The sequence below is a fragment of the Engraulis encrasicolus genome, chromosome 10 (assembly GCF_034702125.1).
Source record: "Engraulis encrasicolus isolate BLACKSEA-1 chromosome 10, IST_EnEncr_1.0, whole genome shotgun sequence".
NCBI classification, from domain to species: Eukaryota; Metazoa; Chordata; class Actinopteri; order Clupeiformes; family Engraulidae; genus Engraulis; species Engraulis encrasicolus.
In genome coordinates this window covers 5,746,926-5,768,878 of record NC_085866.1, presented here as the reverse complement: position 1 = coordinate 5,768,878, position 21,953 = coordinate 5,746,926, and the positions used below count along the sequence as shown (strand labels likewise).

General features: G+C 43.2%; 1 protein-coding gene across 1 annotated transcript; it reads left to right on the top strand.

Moving 5' to 3' along the window:
* Positions 1-7,206: 7,206 nt before the first annotated feature.
* nsfl1c (NSFL1 (p97) cofactor (p47)) lies at positions 7,207-21,425 on the top strand. The gene is made up of 9 exons (XM_063207915.1): positions 7,207-7,352; positions 8,422-8,519; positions 8,892-8,969; positions 9,469-9,634; positions 11,632-11,727; positions 12,820-12,929; positions 16,453-16,590; positions 17,719-17,889; positions 20,258-21,425. The coding sequence occupies exons 1-9, from the start codon at positions 7,251-7,253 to the stop codon at positions 20,418-20,420; spliced, it is 1,122 nt and encodes a 373-aa protein (XP_063063985.1). The 5' UTR covers positions 7,207-7,250; the 3' UTR covers positions 20,421-21,425.
* Positions 21,426-21,953: the final 528 nt, after the last annotated feature.

Here is a 21,953-nt window from a genome sequence, read left to right as displayed (position 1 = left end):
TTGTTTTTATCTGTCTCTCTCTCTCTCTCAATGGACCTTGTTCAGCTTTTCCTGTTTATAGAAAACATCAGACAACTGGGCCCTGAGTATTAACATGTTGAATGAATATGATGAACACTGTATAGGCCTATCCCCATTTGCCAATGTGTTTGTTTACTGTTGCTGTTCGCTGTTGTTTACTCGTGTGCATGCTCCAGCTTTCCTCGTCGTGGGTCCAGATGTTAATCTCAGATCCCCCCTACTGTACTGTCAAAACATCCCGTCTCCTTGCCCCCCTGCTGCTGGGCCATTAGGGACATCCAGGAAAGCCAACAGGGGGGACAAAGGGGTCTGTAATCCTGGGCCCATGGAGAGGGGGGGAGTGCCAGAATTGGGTACTTATTACATTGCATGCAGGGCCGCTGACAGATTTTGCCGGGCCCGGGACAAAACCATCTAAAAAGGCCCCCTCCTCAATACATACAATGTAATGTGCTCCCAATTCCCAAAGAAAACCTCCTTTCCTCTTCTGGGCCGGGACAACAGACCTATCGGCGGGCCTGATTGTATGTATTGGGGTGGGCAGTCCCTTCAGATGGCTTTGTCCTGGGCCTGCACGGCCAGCGCTGAGGGTGGCCCTGGTGACAGTGTCCCTGATGCAGCATGGCCACCGCCACCCAATGACAGATGCCCTTAGCGATACATCAGCATCAACACACACACACACACACACACACACACACACACACACACACACACACACACACACACACACACACACACACACACACACACACACACACACACACACACAAACACACAGACACACACACACACACACACAGACACACACACACACCGTGCACCAGTGGCCCTGGGCTGTCGCTCTCTGGCCCTTCATCTTCGTCCTCTCATCTCTGTCCTTCATCTCTGCTGGTATCTGCCTCTCTGGGTGGGTCATCATGTCAATGCTTCAATTCACCCCCATGTGTTTGTGTCCACAATTACTGTACAGTGTATGTTTGCACTGCTTTCCTGTTTACTATGGGTAAATATAAAGTAAACATTTGATTTGAGGTATAAATGATTTGTTGTTCCTAGCATGCAATAGCTCTGTTTTGGTACTGCTATTTTTTTTTAACTTTTGCACATTTTATATGCTTTTACTGTATTATTATTCTGATGTGGTAATCGTGTTGCATATAGCTTAACCATTTCCAAAGTGTTTTTGTTTATCTATGAAATAAAAGCTCTGAATGAAATTTGAATGGTCATTATTAATATTTGTGTTACACAACAATACCAGTATCATATTATGTAATGACGGCGTGAAAAGTCTGTTGTTACATGATAATGGCTATTAGAAGCAAATGTCACCACAGTTTAGTACTTCCCAATATTCATCAGGAACAGCAGTTTTCTTCCTCGTATATATACAACTCCAGTATTGTTCAGACGTCCCTCTTGTTTGCTTCTTGATGGCCTGTGGTCAGGGCCGGATTAATGCACAGGCTAGATATGATTGCAGCCTAGGGCCCCCAACCTGCCAGGGGGCCCCTGATTGGCTAAAAGTGGAAAAATTGCAGAATTGTGACGACATGCAATGTTAAAAAATTCATCTGACTTGTTGAGTGCAGTTGGTCATGTTATAATCCCTAGCTCGTAACAATGACACAGTCTATGTAAATTTGTCGTGAAATTTGCTCTCCTGGGAGCCCCACACCGACTTGTAGCCGAGGGGCCCCAGGCCATCTTAATCCAGCCCTGGCCTGTGGTTATTTTCTGCCCAACCTGACTGTGACAGAAAATGCCTCCATTGTCTTTGACCACCTGCACTGCACACACCCATTGGACATGTGACACAGTTATTTTTTACTCCCCAATTTCACACGTATGTTGTTAAATCGGTTTGCATGTCATCGTCATTGTTTGTGTGGTGCATCCTGAATAATCACAGGCTACAATTCTGGTAGAGAAGGACACATCCACACTGCTCTGGAGGTCAAAAGGTCAAGCCCTCACCATTAATCAGCACACTGAGGACAGCACTGCATAGGAGCTGAATCCAGTCCCTGCAAACTGTCGTGGGCCACAAGAAAGTAACAGGCTCGTCACTTGACTTCAGCTGAGACATAAGGAGGGCGCAGAGTGTAAGAACAAACTTTTTTTCGCAGGAGTTAGGGAGGACTGGAGAGTGGGTAGCTATATACAGAGCAGTACATTGACATGTATTATAACAGCGTATATATTATAACAGCATATGTCTTTCCTCAAGATTTCCTACAGTAGAATATTTTTGGGAGTTCATCATGCAAGTCCAGTTTAGCCTAGCGAGCCAGACCCGTACAGCAAAAAGCTGTACAAGGGTCTAGGTGAGCTGGGAGAGAGTGTGGGCGGGATAAACGGTTGTCTTGGCACTCAACGTCACGGAACAACCAATCCCCACACACTTCTGTGTAACGTCACAGCTGTGTTTCAGAACGTAGATTACACGCGACACGCCCCTTTGTAGGTGAAGCGGCAACTTCGAGCCGTCGTAGCAGTGAATGCGTGTGATCACCACAGCCACAAACAAGTTTCCTAATAAATCGTGTTTTCACTTACACAGTTCAAAAATGCCTCGTTTTCAACCACACGGTCCCCCTTGATCAACCAGCGAAATGTTGAGCAATTTGGGGCTTGTTAAATGGTTATATTTATGATTGTTGTCAACATGGCATGTTGGTGTTAGCTAGCTAGCTGTATACGGCTGGATACCTAGCTCTGTGTAAAATGCTCAAATTAGCTTACCGAGCTAGTTTAAAACATCGAATGATCAAATGGTAATGTGTTGTGACCTATTTGTGTCCGATAAGTTCATGGTGTATTATTACATCAATCCATGTCAGCCACGAAATGTGAAGTGAAAGTGAAAGAAATGTATTATCATCCAGGCTTTTTAAATTAATTAAACACTTTCGTGCTGTACGTAGCACGGAGGCCACCATGTTCCTTCTTAGAAAGTTTCCTGTTTACTAAGTAGCCCGGCCCCCCTCGCGATTTGATTGGCCCTGTCATCGGATAACTTTCAGCCTCGCAAAACGACCGGGGTCCGCTAGACTGCCCCCGGGAGCAAATTCAATTTGCGGTCGCTAGGGGCGTCTAGATTTCTAGGCTAAGTCCAGTTATGACCAGCATGGTGGGGCATGTGGATGGGGCCATGTCCATTCCACTTTTGAGACAAACCTAACTTCTCCCTACAACTTTTTCACAAATATAATGCATAAAAAGAAAAATACAAAAATAGATTTGTATTATAGAAAATACAAAAAAATTGCACAAAAATAGACCTGAAGTGTGCGGATTATCTTCTTTTTATACAGAATTTTTTACTGAATCCTGCACCTTCTAAACAGATGAGCGGTGGCCTATCACAACAAATATAATGCAAAAACAGCATGCCTGGACAATTTCCCACTGAAATGTCCCTACCACTTTCATAGCCACACAAATAAGTTTGTTCACAGCTAAGTTTGTGTAAGTTACTTGGCTGAACCAGTGTGGGCTCAATAGGAGACAGGTCCTCTTTGGAAGAAAGCAAAGGCCTGTGGTGACACACAGTAATGATACTGCATGGGACCAGTGGTGGACGAAGTACACCAGTTATGTACTTGAGTAAAAGTACAGTTACCTTGCATTGAAAACTACTCAAGTAAAAGTGAAAGTATTCACCTCACTTTTTTACTTGAGTAGAAGTACAAAAGTATCTGCCGTCAAAAATACTTAAGTACTAAAAGTAAAAAGTAAAAACTTAAAAATGAAGCCTTTGGTGCGATTTTAATATTTAAGTGTTGTAGGCCTAGTTTGGTCATATCTAATTAAATATCCTCTGATTTGCATAGGCTATACCAACTGAACATGTTAGAACTAGACCATAACAGGCCTCAGAAACACTGTGGAGTAAGTTAAGTCCATGGATGTTATAGCATCAGAAGTTCATTTTCACCTCTCTAAACATTTAATACTGACCCTAACATGCCCAAAAGAACACGTGAAAGGCAATTAATATTAAGAATGATTAGGCTGAAATTGATTATATGCCTATTAGAACAGCTACTACAATACCCCCCAGCCGTAGGCCTAGTCCAGTAGGCCTACTTATTTGTGACAGCAAGGAGTTAGAGTAGTAGCCAATAAAGTACTTTATGTTTAATTTTTGTTATAATTATGGTTTTGGTAGACTTCTTCTTCTTCTTCTTCTTCTTCTTCTTATTATTATTATTATTATTATTATTATTATGTAGTGTTTGGTTATGTTAAGGTTGGCTTAGGCCTATGTATGGACAAACAGACTTCTTGCGATTCTAAGCTGCCTTTAAAGACAGGAACATCTTCATATACTTGTAATGGTCTCTATTTACTAGATGCCAATGATTTGCAATAGCCTACTTGATACAACTTAATTGGAACACTTCTGTCTGATCATGAAAAAGCCTTTTGTGCCTGTGCACATCACTGGGCCAATATTTAGCCAAAGTCCACTTTTTTCTCTCTCTCTCTTTGTTTTACTTTGTTACTGTTGTTTTTTACAACCTCACTTTGGTGGTATTGCCAGTGCTTTTCATATCCACTGTAGCCTACTGACCTGACTTAAGGGAAAGGATACATGTTGCAAGGATACATGTTGAATGTAGCCTCACTTTGCAACATATGGTGGGCATGGCAATCCTCATGTAAAGATACAAACCCTTTACACAAGCCTATTTTCCATAAAGTTGAAGCAAATCATTTTTTTGGTGACAGGAGAGTCTATTAGACAAGTAATTGTTATCCCCAACTACTTCAGAAAATACTGCAATGTATTGAGGGTAAAGAATGCTATCACGGAGTTGTGCGCCTGGATGGTTTGGAATAAGCAGCATGTTTAGGCATCCTGTGTACTTGACTCAATAAACCAACACGCTACAAAAGCGGCAATTATGTGACTCTCTTGTAAGCCATAACACAGATATAGCACAGTAAGTCAAATAAGCAGTAGGGCCTACATCAATTCGCTGATTATGCAGTTCAATCACGAAGCCTATAGTATCGGACAAATTTCATCTTGTCAGGCGAGTGCAGCCTGCAGTGCGAGCTAAATCTCTCCCCCCTCACACAACGAATACGACGTACAGATTAATACACTCTAACAACGTTATTGTCGCCTGCTTTATTGTTTTGCTGTGCTTTCCGCATGTTACTAGAAAGTAGGTACCGTTTCTTCTTATTTCAATTCGTCTCGCAAGTCGCAACAGTGGACACATCAGTGGTCTTGCTCTGCTCGCTTTCCTTCTAAAACTAAATCTGTACAGGAGAGCTTGTTGTCACGTGACACATTACAACCAATCACAATGACGAATCTCTGAGTCTGCCAATCGGATTCAGTTTCACTTTCTTCACACAAGCGTAAAATCTCAGATTTCATTTGACCAGGGCATTAAACATGAATTAATTCACCTGCCGTGTATCGCCTTAAATAAAAAAAAGGAACGAGTAAGGAACGAGTGTAGCTGTAAATGTAACGAAGTGAAAGTACTAAATTTCGCTTTGAAATGTAGTGAAGTAAAAGTATAAAGTCTTACCAAATAAAAATACTTGAGTAAAGTATGAAAGTATGAAAATGTTACTTAAGTACAGTAACGAATTACATTTACTTCGTTACTGTCCACCACTGCATGGGACATATGGGAAGGATTGTTTTCTATGGTGAATCTGCCTCTCAGCTGTGCTCTCAGCTGTGTGTCTATCACAAAAAGCCTGTGCCAGCAATTTGGTTTAAAATGATGACATTCGAAGAGAGGCATGTGTGAGAGAATATCTCTGTCTGTCTCTGTCTCTCTGTCTGTCTCTCGGTCTGTCTCTCGGTCTGTCTGTCCGTCTCTCGGTCTGTCTGTCTGTCTGTCTGTCTGTCTGTCTGTCTGTCTGTCTGTCTGTCTGTCTGTCTGTCTCTCTCTCTGTCTCTTTTTAGGCTAGGCCTACTATGCTGCCGTGCAAAACAAGAACGCAGTAACTCAAAATGGTCGAAAAATGTTTTATATCGGAAATGGTCTTTAAACTACCTCATTTGTTACATTGTGCAAAACAAAAACGCAGTAGGTCGGTGAGTTACTGCTGCACTTTCCAATGAGAATGGTTTGGAAGTAGACAGTAATACTAGCCAAGAACGCAGTAACTCCTGCAGTAACTCAATTTGGTGGCAGTAATACCAGCCAAGAACGCAGTAACTCTGTATTTTTTGGCAAAAAGACACATAAATGTTGTTTTTTCTGTTTTTTTGTGTGCATTAAATTTCTATCCTAAAAAAGCATGACCAGGAAGTGTCACCACCACTTTACCGACAACACAGTTGTCACGGCACATAGGAAACTTTGAAGCCTTTTTTCTCAGTTTGCAGTTTTCAGATTTACTGTGTTCTTGTTTTGTAGGGCAGTATGGGGCTGGTGACATGCAGCAAGCCTCCTCTTCTTTTTGGCCTGGTGCCAGCATATCCTTGAAGATCAAACAGCCACAAACACATTAAAAAACATGGATACCCCTCCCCCACCCCAGAAACAATTAGGATAACATGTTCGCTAAATTGAATACACTGCTATATGGATTATCTGATGTCAGTGATGCTGTCAAATGAAAGAATGCAAATTAAAATCAGGCATGACCATTTTGTGCAGGTCATCATGACATAACCTAATGCATGTTGCATAAACCATAAGCGTGCGTAGGCACACACACACACACACACACACACACACACACACACACACACACACACACACACACACACACACACACACACACACACACACACACACACACAATTTGTTTAGCCTATTTTATATGTTCTTATTTTCTCTGTGTGTAAAGCGTGTAAAGGGCAATTGGCCAAGTGCGTGGTTGTGTTTTAAATGGATAGGCCTACCAATGGCTGCTGTTAAAAAGGCCGGATGCTGATCAGCTGTCAAATGTCTCTTCACACGTGGACCTGGATCGCCACCTAGCGGAGAAGTGTTTCAGACCAGAATGATCTCGTTTCTCGCGATTGCATTTCAAAACCTTGACATGAAGTTATATGCATGGCAAAAAATATAGTTGATGCAAACAAACCACATAGAATAGCATACGACAGAACGACTCCTATTTTTGTATTGTTCTCTTGACAACATAGGAACGAATCCTGTCTACTCCTCTAGGAACTAATATTGAGTTTGGTGTTTTCCTCCTAGTGGACGGACATTTCTCTGCATTGACATTTCAAAATGGCGGACCAAGAAGCGGCAGTGAGAGAATTTGTTGCAGTTACAGATGTGGATGAGGAGAGGGCCAGGTTTTTCTTGGAATCGACTGGTTGGGATTTACAGGTATGTATGAGCAAAGCCCTTCGTGTTGTCGGGCAGACGATTTGATAAGGCTGTCCTGTCTATCCATTGGGTCGCATATAGTTACGGTTAGCCTAGCTTCACCACCGTTGCTGCATCCCTTCAATTGCCAATGTTAGCTTATGGTTACTAGCTTAGCTTGCTTGGAAAATTGTGCAAGTCACCCTGTCTTATCCCTTGCGATTTATGAAATGGTCTGAATCGTCACAGCCAGAACGCCTATATTCCTTAGCGGCAGATTATTACTTTATTTCTGTAATAGTTGCTCCGGCCATTATGATTGTAGTAAAAGTTTTGCTCTGGTTAACTACCTCTAGCACCATCATCTTGACAGCGAATAGGCTAGCAAGTGTTCTGTTAGCCCCGGCATTTTGATCATACAACAAACCAGCAAATTGTCATCCCTTATAAGCAGTAGCATAATGACGGCTGGATGCCTTGATTTGTTGTGAGGGATGGATTTTTGCCAGTGTGTTGACTTCATAAAGATTACTGTCGGTGTCATCAATGCTACTCATCAGTACTCCGTCCACGGTCTCTCGAGAGAATGAATAATGACTAGCTTGCTAGGCGAATTCACTTAGCAATAGCATATCATTGTCAGATGCTCTTCGATTGTGCAGTGTTTGGTCTCGCATCGCTAATTAATTTATGGATGGTACGATGAAATGGTCTGTGACAATCAGAACATCTTGTTGTAAGGACTTGACCTCTCAAGTTTGCCAAGTCTAAAGGTCCTACATCTAAGTTGTTATTGTTGTTGTTTTACGGAGCTACTGCAGCAGGTGCACTATTACAATGCAGTTTATCGGACATTGCCATGGAGATGTTGACTGTTCATGCGGCCAACATGACCATATAACATGTAATAGTATCGCATTTTTTTTCTAGGAAGACGAAGGGCTGTGGTAGTACCCGCACAACCCAATTACAATACTACCTCTTTCAGGGTTGCCTGAAATGGTCTCCATTTGAAATACTGCATTAAAATGCATCATTGGTATCCTCTGCCCAAGCATCTTCACCATAATATGAATTGTCGTTTGAACAGCTTGCCCTGGGTAACTTCTTTGAAGACGGGGCTGAAGATGACATCGTAACCCTGCCTCAGCCAGAGAGCGGATCAGGCGGCAGGTCAGCCGGACCAAGGTAAGCTCTTGGCCACCAACAGCCCTGGCCAATAGACACAGACTTTGTAAGTACACCATGGTGTTGATCAGGGCCCTAAATTAACTTTTTTTCATCACCAGCCAAAATGGCTGGTAGATATTAATCTTACTAGCCCAACAAAAACACACACTCACTAATGGGTCAAAGTGGCTTGTAAGTTTTCTTTTCTGCCAGCCACACTGAATTTTTACCATTGTTTGGCTGGTTGGCCGGTGTTCATTTAGAGCCCTGATGTTGATGCATTGTTTTGCCTATTTGTTCAGGGTCAATAGTGTGTAATGTTATGGGACTTTCACTTTCACTTTTGTGTATTTGTTATCGTAATGGGACTTTCACTTTGTGTTTGTTCAGTGAGCAGCACCGCGTCACCTCCTTCAGAGACCTGATGCACGAGGAAGAGGAGGACAGTGATGAGGAGGAAGGCCAGAGGTGCGTTCAGGGCTCTCTTGGTATACTGTAGTGCATGATGAAGAATGCTGTTTTGTTTTGAATGACTTGTTTCAGTAGGTTTTGTTTTGTTGTCTTCAGTCATTGATGATGGACAGTTGCAGAGTGAACCGTTTTTGCAGGATCCTACAATGACTGTTATTTTATAAAAGAGAAATGGAACAGCATCAACACAAATAAAAATAAAAATATTTATCTTTTTGTGTAGCACAATTCATACAAGACTTGCAGCTGAATGCGCTTTAACGTATTGACATGCTTAATTTGGTATTTTCATAATTATGATGTGCATAAGTGTATGAACACAGTGTGTTGACTAACACGATGCATATGCGGATTGCAGAGTCTAACTGTAATAGTTACTGAAAAAACATAACAACCATAGTACTACACCACTACGGCAGTGCACTGGGCCTTCAATACATTACAGCTTGGTCGTTGCTGTTCTCAATGTTGTTTAATCTGGTTTATTTATTTTCAGGTTCTTTGCTGGTGGTTCGGAGCGCAGTGGGCAGCAGATCGTGGGGCCACCAAAGAAGAAGAGTTCCAACGAGGTGGTGGACGACCTGTTTAAGGGGGCCAAGGAGCACGGAGCCGTGCCCGTCGACAAGGCCGGGAAAGGGGGCGGGGAAAGTAGTCGTGCTAGGGTAAGAGCAATGAGTGGTACGCTTATGGGTTTTTAAAATGTATTTTTTGGCCCTTTTCAAGCCTTTATTAGGTTTTTATGAGACAGGATAATAGGAGAGACAAGAAGCGAGTTGGGAGAGAGAAACTGGGAAGGCCCGGCAAAGGACACAGGGACTCGAACCCGGGTCTGCCGAGTGGCAGACAAGTGCCCTACTGTTAGTGCCCGGTAGGGCCATGTTTTTTTTGGCTTTTGCGTCAATTCAAGACGGGACAGTGGGAGAGTTTGACAGGAAATAAGTGGGAGAGAGAGAGATGGGGAAGGATCTGCAAAGGACCTCAGGCCGTAATCGAACCCGGGTTGCCGGCATAATGGTATGGTGTCTTGACTCATTGAGCCATCGTGTCCCGTTTGTGGTTTCGTTTGCGATTTCTGGAGGAATCACAGTTCCGTCTCCTTCAAACATGCGTGTGCCTCACCTGCATTTTGGTGTTTTCCCCTTCACAGTACATTGCTTGACATCGCTGAATTGTAGTACTAGCTCTGTTTCTTTTACTTTCTTTTTAACGACTTTTGTGCCTTTGTTATTTGATAGGATAGTAGAGAGAGGAAAGGAAATTGTCATGAGGGAGATGGGGGAAGATCAGGAAATGATCTCAGAGCAGAATTGAACCCGGCTCCTTACAGGGCCTTAGCTGTTTGAGCCATGGCAAAGACTGTAGCTCTGTGTTGTTGTGCTTGGTTGCCCTGTCGCTGTCAAAAACTGGAGAAATGTTTAAGTTTTGACATCACACAATGCTTTCTCCTATGGAGCTGTGTCACCTGCTGTGTCAGGCCCACAGCTAGAAACGCCTTGAAACTGTCTTAATTCGTCAACAACTTTCCAGTTTGTTGCCATGTTGCTTGGTATTGATTTCTGTTGGCCCGATCTGATCTTTTGAATTTGTAGCCCAAATCATGCAAAAGGATAATGGCATGGCTTCAAGTAATTTGAGACAATCAAGACACTTTATATCATTACTGTGTTGTTCATTGATTTTTCTGCAAGTAATATGAAATGGGGCAGCCGTGGCCTACTGGTAAGGGAGTTGGTCTTTGGATGAGAGGGTTGCGGTTTCATATGCCACCCGGAACAATAGAAAAATGGTTCCTTCAGAGCCATGGAAGTAAGAGAATCCGATTGACCTTTGTGTTCCATTTTTACCCTTAAGATGGCGGCTCATGGAGCCTTTGACACACAGATCATCGCCATTGGCAAAGTTCCTGGAAGTGAGCATTGAACACAGAAAGTGTGGAAAATGTAAATTTAATTCATTTTTATGTCAGCTTTGCTTGTTATGTAGTGGTTCTGTGTAGTCTAAAGCAAAAAAAAAAACGCTACTGCAGTGAGAATTATTTGGATCTATGCGAATCTTATCACCAACCGACTTCCGGTACCCCGGCTGAGACAACTCCATGAACTCCAGAATTCCAGAATTCCATTGCTCTGGTGTCCTCCCTACATGCATGGCTGAACTACCCTGCCTACTCAACTTGCTTTTACACTTCACATAGTTTGTGTTACAGTGCCTGTACTAAATTAGTTACTGTAGTGTGCCGACGGTCAGATATATTGAATGCGCTGCTGGTGCATTCAATGTCAGTCTTCATGTCAGAGATGATTGATGTTGGGACAATGTCATAGGGGTACTTTTCTGGGATCCATGCGTTGTGCGCCCCTTTAGAAGACAGGTGGAGGTTGAGAATGAATGGAGTTCTATTAACGGTATAGATGGCGGTCGTGCAAATTGTATGCAAGCCACAACTAAACTCTACAGAAAAAAAGGAGAGTATCACGCCCCTTTAGGTGAGCAGACTTGATCCCACTCCTTTGCATTGGTGATGTGTGCTATGATTTTGTTCAAAAGGGATGTCAAAAATGAATCAAATAAAAAAAACGCAGCGAGGGGAAAAAAACGCAGCTTATCAATTAATTGTAAGTCGATCGATACGGTCAATAAACTGTTCATTTGTCCCCAGGCGTTTGTAGGCGGGGGCTACCGGTTGGGTGCTGCCCCAGAGGAGGAGTCTACCTACGTGGCAGGAGCAAGGAGAGCCTCCAGCGGCACACAGGACGTGAGTACCGCCTCTGATTAGGGATGCACCGATACCGATACTGGCACCCGATACTGCTCATTGTACTCGTACTCGTACTCGTCAAGCACTTGCCGAAACCAGGAACGATGCTACTATTACACAAAACAATGCAAAATCTTGTCACGTTCTGTGGACTAGAAAGCAGCATGGAAAAAAAGTGCCATCTCATACATTTACTAACATTGAAATCTACATGGAAATGGACAATAAAAACATCACAGGTGGAAAAAAACAAGGCCATGCATTTATTTTTATTGTATTTTGGTGGTAAAAGGTATCGGTATCGGTACTCTGTATCGGCAAGTACACACATTATTGTATTCGTACTTGTAACGGTTTTGGTATCGGTGCACCCCTACCTCTGATCTTGGATTTCGTTACCCGAAAGTGCTAAGGAGGTGTATGGAGTGCTAAGTATGCATGGAAAATGACGAAAATGTTCCTGGGAAATAGATTCTGTGCACACAGTGCATTTGCTGTATGTAAAAACATGTCAGACAAGTGTCACATATCTTGTGTAATAAAAGTACTTCAAAGCATTGCAAGACTGATACAGACTGATCCAGACTGATACAGAAAACAGCCAATAAATTGTTGCTCAGTATCTGACTACTTGTATTGCCTCGTCATGACTGATGAAGCATTTGCTTTGCTTTCAGTATAAATGTAATGCATTGTAGAGATGCACCGGATCCTGATTTTTAGGATCCTGCTGGATACCGGATCCACTGCTTAAGATCCTGCCGGATCCGGAACCGGATACCGGATCCTACGAAAGGGTTGAAACATATAGACTACTCACACACGTGGGCCCTTTTTATCACGTTGGCTTTAACTATTTCGACTGAAAAGCCTCGGCTACCGGATCCTGTCGGCTCGGCTACCGGAACCGGATATTGGATCCTGTGCATCTCTAATGTATTGTAGAATTGAATCGGATCGGATCAAATCGCATAGAATCGAATCAAATCGGATTGCTACCTCCCGAATCGTGATCGAATCGGATCGTGAGGGCAGTGCCAATCCACACCACTACCTCACACCCCTCTCCTCTCCTTTGTGTTTTTCCAGGTGCATGTGGTGCTGAAGCTGTGGAAAACAGGTTTTAGTCTGGACGAAGGAGAGCTGCGGGACTACAACGATCCAGGAAACGCTCTCTTCCTGGAGTCCATCCGGAGGGGGTAAGTGGCCCCCCAGGACACACAGCAGGGAGGATGCCATGCTAGCTTTTCCTACTGTCCCCACATATTATTAGCCTGGAGTATACTGTAGTATGTTCTATGCCAGTGATTTTCAACCTATGGGCCGGTGCCCACTGGTGGGCTCTGAAGGTATTCCAAGTGGGCTTTGAAATAATTTTCTAAAAATTATAATCACATTTTGGTGTGTGTTGCTGTTGATTTACCGTATTGGCCCGAATATAAGACGTGGTTTTTGTTATAAAAATAGTACTCTAAAAAGGGGGGTCGTCTTATTTCCGCGCGCTTTTTTTTATTTTTATTTTTTTAACTTAACCTGAATGCGGCCATTAGCCTATGCTTCACAACAATGCCACAAAACTCAATAATGGATGGGTTAAGAGACTGTTTTGTCCATATCAAATGTGCAGATGCTTGTTTCGTTATGACTGTTGCACCGCACGTCTATCAACTGTCAATGTCAACGCGATGCGGACGACAGTGCAAGGGGAAAAACACAAGTCAATCGCGGCTCGTTGTTCTGCTTTTCATCAGGAAAGCTTTGGTCGTTCTCTCTGGCCAGCAGACAACACCACTAGAATCTAAAGAAATGAAGGGTTATTTGACGAACAACCTGTAGGCTAAGTTTTCGATGCTGTCATCAGCCAATCAATGGTCATCTGTGTGTGCGCGAGGAAGCGGTGCCTTTGACAAGCGGTGCCTTTGACCAGTGGTGTAGTCTACGTAGAACGCAGGTATACGGAGTATACCCACTTCTACATTTCTGGGATTTCAGTATACCCACTTCAAATTAATTGATCCATTGTTTTGAATAGCACAAGTATATACAGTATACCCACTTAAAAAAAAGCTCAAATATACAGTATACCAACCACAAAAAAAGTAGACTACACCACTGCCTTTGACGATATGCCTCGCAACGATACAACAACACAGAATAATGGTTAGGGCAAGAGATTGTCTTGTTCATATAAAATCACTAGAAGTTTTACCCTTGGTACAAAATGAATATCAATCAGACTTTTAATGTCAACGTGGTCCTGATAGGCAGCGCATGGGTTTCAAGTGCAATGCGTCAATCTGCCTTTGGTCAGGTTCGGTTTCTAGAACTAAAGTCCAACGGAAAACTTTGGATGCATAAAATGAACGGCGATTTGGCGAGACGGCTGCTGGTTAGATATTGCTGTCAACTAAGCATTTCGCAAAATCTGTGCATTGCACAATAGGTAGCCTATCTCTACTGGACTGGTTGCCTGGCTGGCGCAGAGTGTAGGCTATGTTGCGTCGCACTTTAAACAGGCGGACCCAGGCGGCTGTAGCTTGTATGGGTGCCTACTGGCGCTTGACAGGTGAAGTGAGTAAAGAAAGAAAAAGGATACGAGTAGCCATCTGTGGTCTTATATCATGGAAATTCCATGAAAATTATATTGTGAAATTTGTTCTTTGTAAAAAGCCTCAGATTTTCCAACAAATTAAAAACTGCATTTTGAGAAAACTTTTCAATGTGAAACAAAATTAAGTCTTCAAAAAACTTTTTTCCCCAAAACATGAGCCTGAAAATGGGGGGTCGTCTTATAATCAGGATCGTCTTATATTCGGGCTAATACGGTATTTGAGTTTTATTCGTAATTGGGTCAGAGGTGGGCCCCGAACATTTGTGACAATTTCGAGTGGGCCCCAAGTTGGAAAAGGTTGGGAACCCCTGTTCTATGCCAACAGATGATTTGTGAAATGCTATGCTAGCTTTCCCCACTTCTGCCAATATACTATCTAGATCAGTGATTCTCAAAGTGTGGTCCGGGGACCACTAGTGGTCCGCGACAGAGCTCAGGTGGTCCGCAAGGGGATTTCTACTTTTCCAAGACAAGCTAGGAGTAGGCTATATATGTGACATTATTTCAAAGGCATGCATAACTGTCATATTTTCACTACAACAAGACAGGCATGTAATGTGAATTAATGTGAATTACCGGTAAGTAATCTGCATCGATATCAGCAGTGTCAAATTAGCACCCGTCAACTGTCAATTCAGTTGACAGGTGGTCCCTGAACATTTTTGGGGAGGCAAAGTGGTCCTTGGCCTGAAAAAGTTTGAGGAACATTGATCTAGATGTTCTACACACATTTGTCAGGAATATATGCATGTTTCAAACTGCTCAAAAATAAATGAATAAAGTAGCACTCATCAGAAAATCGCTATTTCACACTGAAGAAAGCATAAGGAAATCTGATGAGTGCTTCTTTGTTCAGTTATTATTGAGATTCGAGTTCATTCATTGACGAAGTTAAGAACCCAGTGTAAAGCATTAGACTACAAGGTGTTGAGCGCGCTTCCTGATCCTTCTATGTTCCATTTTGCTGACACGTTATTTGGGGAAAATGTTGGTTAAATTATTTAAAATTTTAATTCCATATGGATTATTATATATTACACTTCTATGTTCCATTCATTCTTTTATTTTTCACTCTCTTATAAACCCTCGACTCATTTGTTTGCGTGGTAACAACTTTACTTTAGGGATACATCTATTAGCACTAATACATACAATGTTCCTGTAAAAGTAACTTGTAATGCATGTACAAAGCAAAGTCAAAAATATGTTAGGCATGTATTCGCAAATATCTTGTTCATGCACAATAAGGGATTTATTACCAATATAACCTTAGCAGGGCTTGACATTAACTTTTTCGCTTGCTGGCAACTGTGGCTAGTGGCTTTCCCAAGTCACTAGCCATCCAGCTTTTCTAATAGCCACAAATCTGTTTTTTTTTTTGTTTTTTTTTAAATCATGACGCAGTACAGATCTAACCTCAGAAGAAACTTAACTTAACTTAAAGTTAACTTTCTTAAATACAAACAATAGATACAAAAGTGTCAAAGTGCAGAATATACGCTAGTCTGATACAACATGCTGTAGAATAATCTGAAAGCCCATTGGGAAACTCCAACTCCCATTGTCATTGTGACACAGCACTCCACAGCACACACGTGAACACTGCACACAACGAAATTGCATTTATGCCTCACCCGTGCAAGGGGGCAGCCCTCAGTGGCGCCCCATGGGGAGCAGTGCGGTGGGACGGTACCATGCTCAGGGTACCTCAGTCATGGAGGAGGATGGGGGAGAGCACTGGTTGATTACTCCCCTCACCAACCTGGCGGGTCGGGAGTCGAACCGGCAATCACTGGGATGCAAGTCTGACGCCCTAACTGCTCACCCATGACTGCCCATCTAGGTTCTGCCTGCCAAATTGGCTAGTGACACTGAAATTGTTCCCAGCCACAGCCAAGTTTTACCAGCATTTGGCCGGTTGGCAGGTGCCAGTGTCAAGCCCTGAACCTTAGTAAGGACCTAGTAGGCCTCAGCGTTTGCTTAGTACATGCCTTACAAGTTACTTATGCAGGCATTAACATAGTATGTATTAGTGCTAATAGATGTATGCCTAAAATAAAGTGTTACTGTTTGCGTTTAATTGGCTGTAATGCATGTTCTCTCTCCCTTAGGGAGATTCCTCTGGAGCTGCGGCAGCGTGCCCGCGGTGGCCAGGTCAACCTGGACATGGAGGACCACCGGGACGAGGACTTCTCCAAGCCCAAGACCGCCTTCAGGGCCTTCACCGGGGAGGGCATGAAGCTCGGCAGGTGGGTACCGCTACTACCGCACCGTACCGTACCGCACCGCGGGCTGAGAGTGATGGGGGACACGCTGACGTGAGGCTTGCGGTGAAACCAACAGTGTTGCACTTGTTGTCTTAGATTAGATTCAGCTTTGTCATTACTCAGTTTAAATACAAGTAGGGCTGTAAATGAACACCAGATAAATGCTGGTGAAAAATCTGTTTGTCTGGTAGAAAAGAAAACTTACTATCCACTTTGACTGATGGTGACTGTTTTGGCTAGTAAGATTTAAGGTCTACTAGCCAAATTGGCTAGTGATGAAAAAGGTTACATTATAGCCCTGAATACAAGGCTATCAAATGCTGTTGGTGGGTCAAAACTGGCTGTCAGAAGGAAATGGTACAGAGACTGTATTTGCATGTCTTTATTTATAACTAGACAACAACAGTTCACAACATTGCTTTTTGATTTTTAACTCTTTGACTAAAAAAAAGAAAGAAAAACTGTCTGAAAAAAGGATGATGAAAATATCCTTCACAGGCCTCACTGCTGAAATATAATCTGTAGGTTTGTCAAACCGTACAGTCAGCAGTTATAATGGTGCTCCCCACAGAATGCTGGCAGGGCGGCTGTTTATTTTGGGAGGCCAAGTGTGGTGGTAGTCAGCATGAGTTTTTGGCATGGACGAAAACATTCTCAGCATCAACGACGTACACAGCTTGTGGATGCAGTGCTGCGTTACAACCACAAGGGGAAGTAGAGTTGAAGGGGTATTGTATTGGAGCTCAGGAGTGCTGTCATAACCAAAGACGCTTCCCCAACCTTGGCTTCAAACAGCGTGAGGAACGACTTGATGAGCAGAAGTAATGCCATGATTTTGGAGCCTGTGGCCCTCCCGGGGTTCTTTGTAGTATGGGGACTCCCGTCCTCAACCTCGTGCTTGTGGCATCGCATTTGGCTGACACCTTGCCTCCGTGGAGAAAACGATAAAGTTCACCTGCTGTCAGTCAGCCTAGCCACAGCAACTTTTGGGGCACTATTCTTCATTCAAAAAACCCCAAAATAAATGAATAAAGGCCTTAAAAACCAAAAACAAATCTTTTTTTTTTTTTTTAAAGCTGACTTTCCATTTTCCCCGTTGTGTGTCCGTAGTGCCACTCCTGAGGTGGTGTCGCCCCATAGGATGAACCAGCAGGAGCTGGCAGCTAATGAGGCGCAGGCCACCGCCTCCATCACCGTCGACCAGAGCCAACCCGTCACCAACATCCAGATCAGGCTCGCAGACGGCGGCAAACTAGTGCAGAAGTTTAACCATACCCACAGGTAAGGCTGTGACCATTTATGTAGGTCTACCCATAGACTAGTGCAGAAGTTTAACCATACCCACAGGTAAGGCTCCTGACCCATATACACATAGACTAGTGCAGAAGTTTAACCATACCCACAGGTAAGGCTCCTGACCATTTATAGGTCTACACATAGACTAGTGCGGAAGTTTAACCATACCCACAGGTAAGGCTTGTGACCATTTACAGTGCCCTCCATAATTATTGGCACCCCTGGTTGAGATGTGTTAAAAGCCTTAAAATAAATTCAGTGTTTATTGCAGAAGAATACTGTCACACTGAAAATTGTAGGAAAATGTAGCCTTCAACTCAAATGAATTGTAAGAAAATAAAAAAATCCCTGACTAATTTTTTTTTTTTTTCATTAAATCACCTGTTCCACAATTATTGGCACCCTTAACAATTCCCAGGAAATAAATATAATTGAAGCATTTCTGTCATTTCTACAGTAGTTTACAAAGTTTACCAGAGTATGTAGGAACATTTAATTAGTAATTCATCACTTCCTGTTTCCCTGGGGTATAAATATGACGTGACACCGAGGCCATTTCTCTTATCCACTCTTAAACATGGGAAAGACAAAGGAACACAGCATACAAGTGAGGCAGATGTGCGTCGACCTTCACAGGTCAGGCAGAGGCTACAAGAAGATTGCCACTCAACTGCAGCTGCCCATATCCACTGTGAGAGGAATAATTAAGAAGTTCAAAACAACTGGAACAGTGGTAAACAAGCCTGGACGAGGACCCAAGTTTATTTTGCCACCACGCACAGTGAGGAGGATGGTAAGAGAAATCAAAAGATCTCCAAAGCTCACTGTTACAGAATTACACCAAATGGTAGCATCCTGTTGTCACAAAGTCTCCAAATCAACCATCAGGCGCTGTCTACACGCCAACAAGCTGTTTGGGAGGCATGCACGGAGAAAACCTTTCCTCACTCACAATCATAAACGCAAGCGTCTGGAGTTCGCCAAGCGGTATTGGGGCTTCAACTGGGACCGTGTGCTTTGGTCAGATGAGACCAAGATTGAGCTTTTTGGCAACAAACACTCTAAGTGGGTCTGGCGTACCACGAAAGATGCGCATGCTGAAAAGCACCTCATACCCACTGTGAAGTATGGGGGTGGGTCAGTGATGCTGTGGGGCTGTTTCGCTTCCAAAGGCCCTGGGAAGCTTGTTAGGGTGCATGGCATCATGAATGCTTTGAAATACCAGGACATTTTAAATCAAAATCTGTTGCCCTCTGCCCGAAAGCTGAAGCTGGGTCGTCACTGGGTCTTTCAGCAAGACAATGACCCTAAACATATGGCCAAATCTACACAGAAATGGTTCACCAGACACAAAATCAAGCTCCTCCCATGGCCATCTCAGTCCCCTGACCTCAACCCCATTGAGAACCTGTGGGGTGAGCTGAAGAGGAGAGTACAGAGGAGAGGACCCAGGTCTCTGGATGATTTAGAGAGATTCTGCAAAGAGGAATGGCTGAAGATCCCTCTTTCTGTCTTTTCCCATCTTGTGAAACATTATAGGAGAAGATTAGGTGCTGTTTTGTTGGCAAAAGGGGGTTGTACAAAATATTAACACCAGGGGTGCTAATAATTGTGACACACATTATTTGATGTCAAATAATTATTTCTTTATGTGGGATTTTTTCCCCACTGAATAAATGCACTTATATTGAAGGTTGGATTTTTCTCTTTTTTTCCATTAAGGTCCCATATTATTTTGAAAAAAAATAAAATATTTGGAAGCTAAAAAACACATCTCAACCAGGGGTGCCAATAATTATGGAGGGCACTGTATATGTCTACAAATGGCAAATGGCGGATGTTGTTCCTTAAACAAAAAAAAAGCAGAAAATACTGAAAACAGAATTTTATAGTACCGCAATAGCTGCACACTGAATGCATGTTGGTGTAAGGAATTTTAAAAAAATAAATGGATTGATGTAAATGTTCCATAGGCTGCAGCCATATTAAGCCTGTCGGGCTCCCCTGTCAGGTGGGGGCCCTAGGCTGCAGCCATATCTAGCCTGTGGTGGTGGGGGCTCCTGGCAGGTGGGGCCCCTAGGCTGCAGCCATATCTAGCCAGTGGGGGGGCCCTGGCAGGTGGGGGCCCCTAGGCTGTAGCCATATGTAGTAGCCTGTGGGGCTCCCCTGTCAGGTGGGGGCCATAGGCTGCAGCCATATCTAGCCTGTGGGGCACCCCTGGCAGATGGGGGGGCCCTAGGCTGCAACCATGTGTAGTAGCCTGTGGGGCACCCCTGGCAGATGCGGGCCCTAGGCTGCAGCCATATCTAGCCTGTGTGTTAATCCGTCCTGTGTGTGTTTCCTCTTCTTGCAGGGTGTCGGACATCCGCCAGTTTATAGCCGGCGCGCGGCCCGCCATGGCAGCTACGGAGTTCGTCCTCATGACCACCTTCCCCAACAAGGAGCTGACGGACGAAAGCCAGACGCTGAAGGACGCTAACCTGCTCAACGCCGTCATCGTCCAGCGGCTAAAGTGACAGCGCTGTGTGGTGCCGCCGCCCCCTTGTGGCCTGGCCCTATAACAGCACTCTCGAGCCCCCAATTATCACCTGGGGGATCACTTGGACTTGTGGACTTCTTAATTGCTTATTTTTTTTCCTCTGTAGTGGCGTGTTTTCCTCTTCAGTACTGTGGAGAGCACTGAAGATGATGATGTTTGAAGATGGTCGTAATGCTGGCTGGGGGCTATTGGAGGCTGCTCTGGTGCCCTGAATGAAGAGTGTGTGATTGCAGATTGAAAAATATGAAACAAATGGTTTGGTTTGGTTGGGGTGGGCTTGGGTGTACTCGATGGAACACAAAATAATTTGGTTAATAAAGAGCTTTTTCTTAAAGGGTTCAACATGTATTTTACCTCAATGATTGTTAGTCATCAGATATCGCCTCTCTCTCTCTCCCTCCCACTGCTTCCTCCCTCCTTTCACTTCTCTCTGTCCTTCCCTCCGCACTGAATCCCATCACTCCCCCCCTCCCCCATTCTCTCTATCCATCCTTCCATTGCATCTCATCCCCTCTTTTGCCAGTAGCCTTACTTTGAAAATCCCAGTTAAAGAACACTAACCTCTTTTTAATCGCTTGTCATTCAAAAAGTCGTTATGAACTCTGCAAGGGAAAAAAAGGGGTTAAATATTTTTTTATGATTTTTTTTCTTTCTTTTTTTCTTACTTACTTTACAGAAGTGAGGGTTATATTTGCTATATAAAGCTACCCGAACTAAGGTTGGCTTTTTATATGATGTCATATACCATATAAATTCTGTTGCCTAACAGCCATTCTGTTACAATCTGAAATTATAATAATAATGACCTTATTATGATGGCCACATGAGTTGTCAAAACCATAGACGTTAACTGTCACATCAGACCGAGGTGGCGGCCGTACTATATTATTATTCTATGCAGCGACTCGCAGTAGACCTGGATGCACTGAGTGCGTGTATGGATCTTTGGAAACTTGTGATTAAAATTCTTTGTCTGGTGTTAGAGGACGCTTTGTTTCTCTTCTGTTTCTATGGCCACTTAACTGTACAGGGTGTACTAAGAAAATGTTTGTTGGAAATATGCGGTTGACATTGTGATTTGGTAATGTTTTAAGACGTTGCAGCCTCACTTTTAAATACACAGAATGTTGTTTGCGAACTGCTGTTTGCAATGGCATTTATTTGGGCCATATTGACATCTTTAGTGCTGCTATAAGTATTCATGTGGCACAGGAGAAACGACATTAATATTTCTTAGGATTATTTTGTTTATTGTAATGGTTAAAAGTCTGTATACCAGCTTGTGATGAGGCTTAAGTTTGTGTTTGACATGTGTATATGGATACTTAGAGGAGGCACTGAAACAAGTGTTGAGCACACACTATATGTCTGCTGCTATATTTTTTATTCAAACAAAATACAGAGAAACCAAACCATTTAAAGTTTGTGGTATTTTTGAAGTGATTTGAACCCAGGTCCTTGTTTAGGACTAAAGTTCTTTGAAACTTCTTTGAACATTTGGAAATTCTCA

Excerpts from the sequence above, each read along its gene's own strand:
- nsfl1c (XM_063207915.1), top strand. The coding sequence starts at position 7,251 with ATGGCGGACCAAGAAGCGGCAGTGAGAGAATTTGTTGCAGTTACAGAT. Across the intron at positions 12,930-16,452 it reads CTGGAGTCCATCCGGAGGGG|GGAGATTCCTCTGGAGCTGC; the intron begins GTAAGTGGCCCC and ends TCTCTCCCTTAG. Across the intron at positions 16,591-17,718 it reads GAGGGCATGAAGCTCGGCAG|TGCCACTCCTGAGGTGGTGT; the intron begins GTGGGTACCGCT and ends GTGTGTCCGTAG.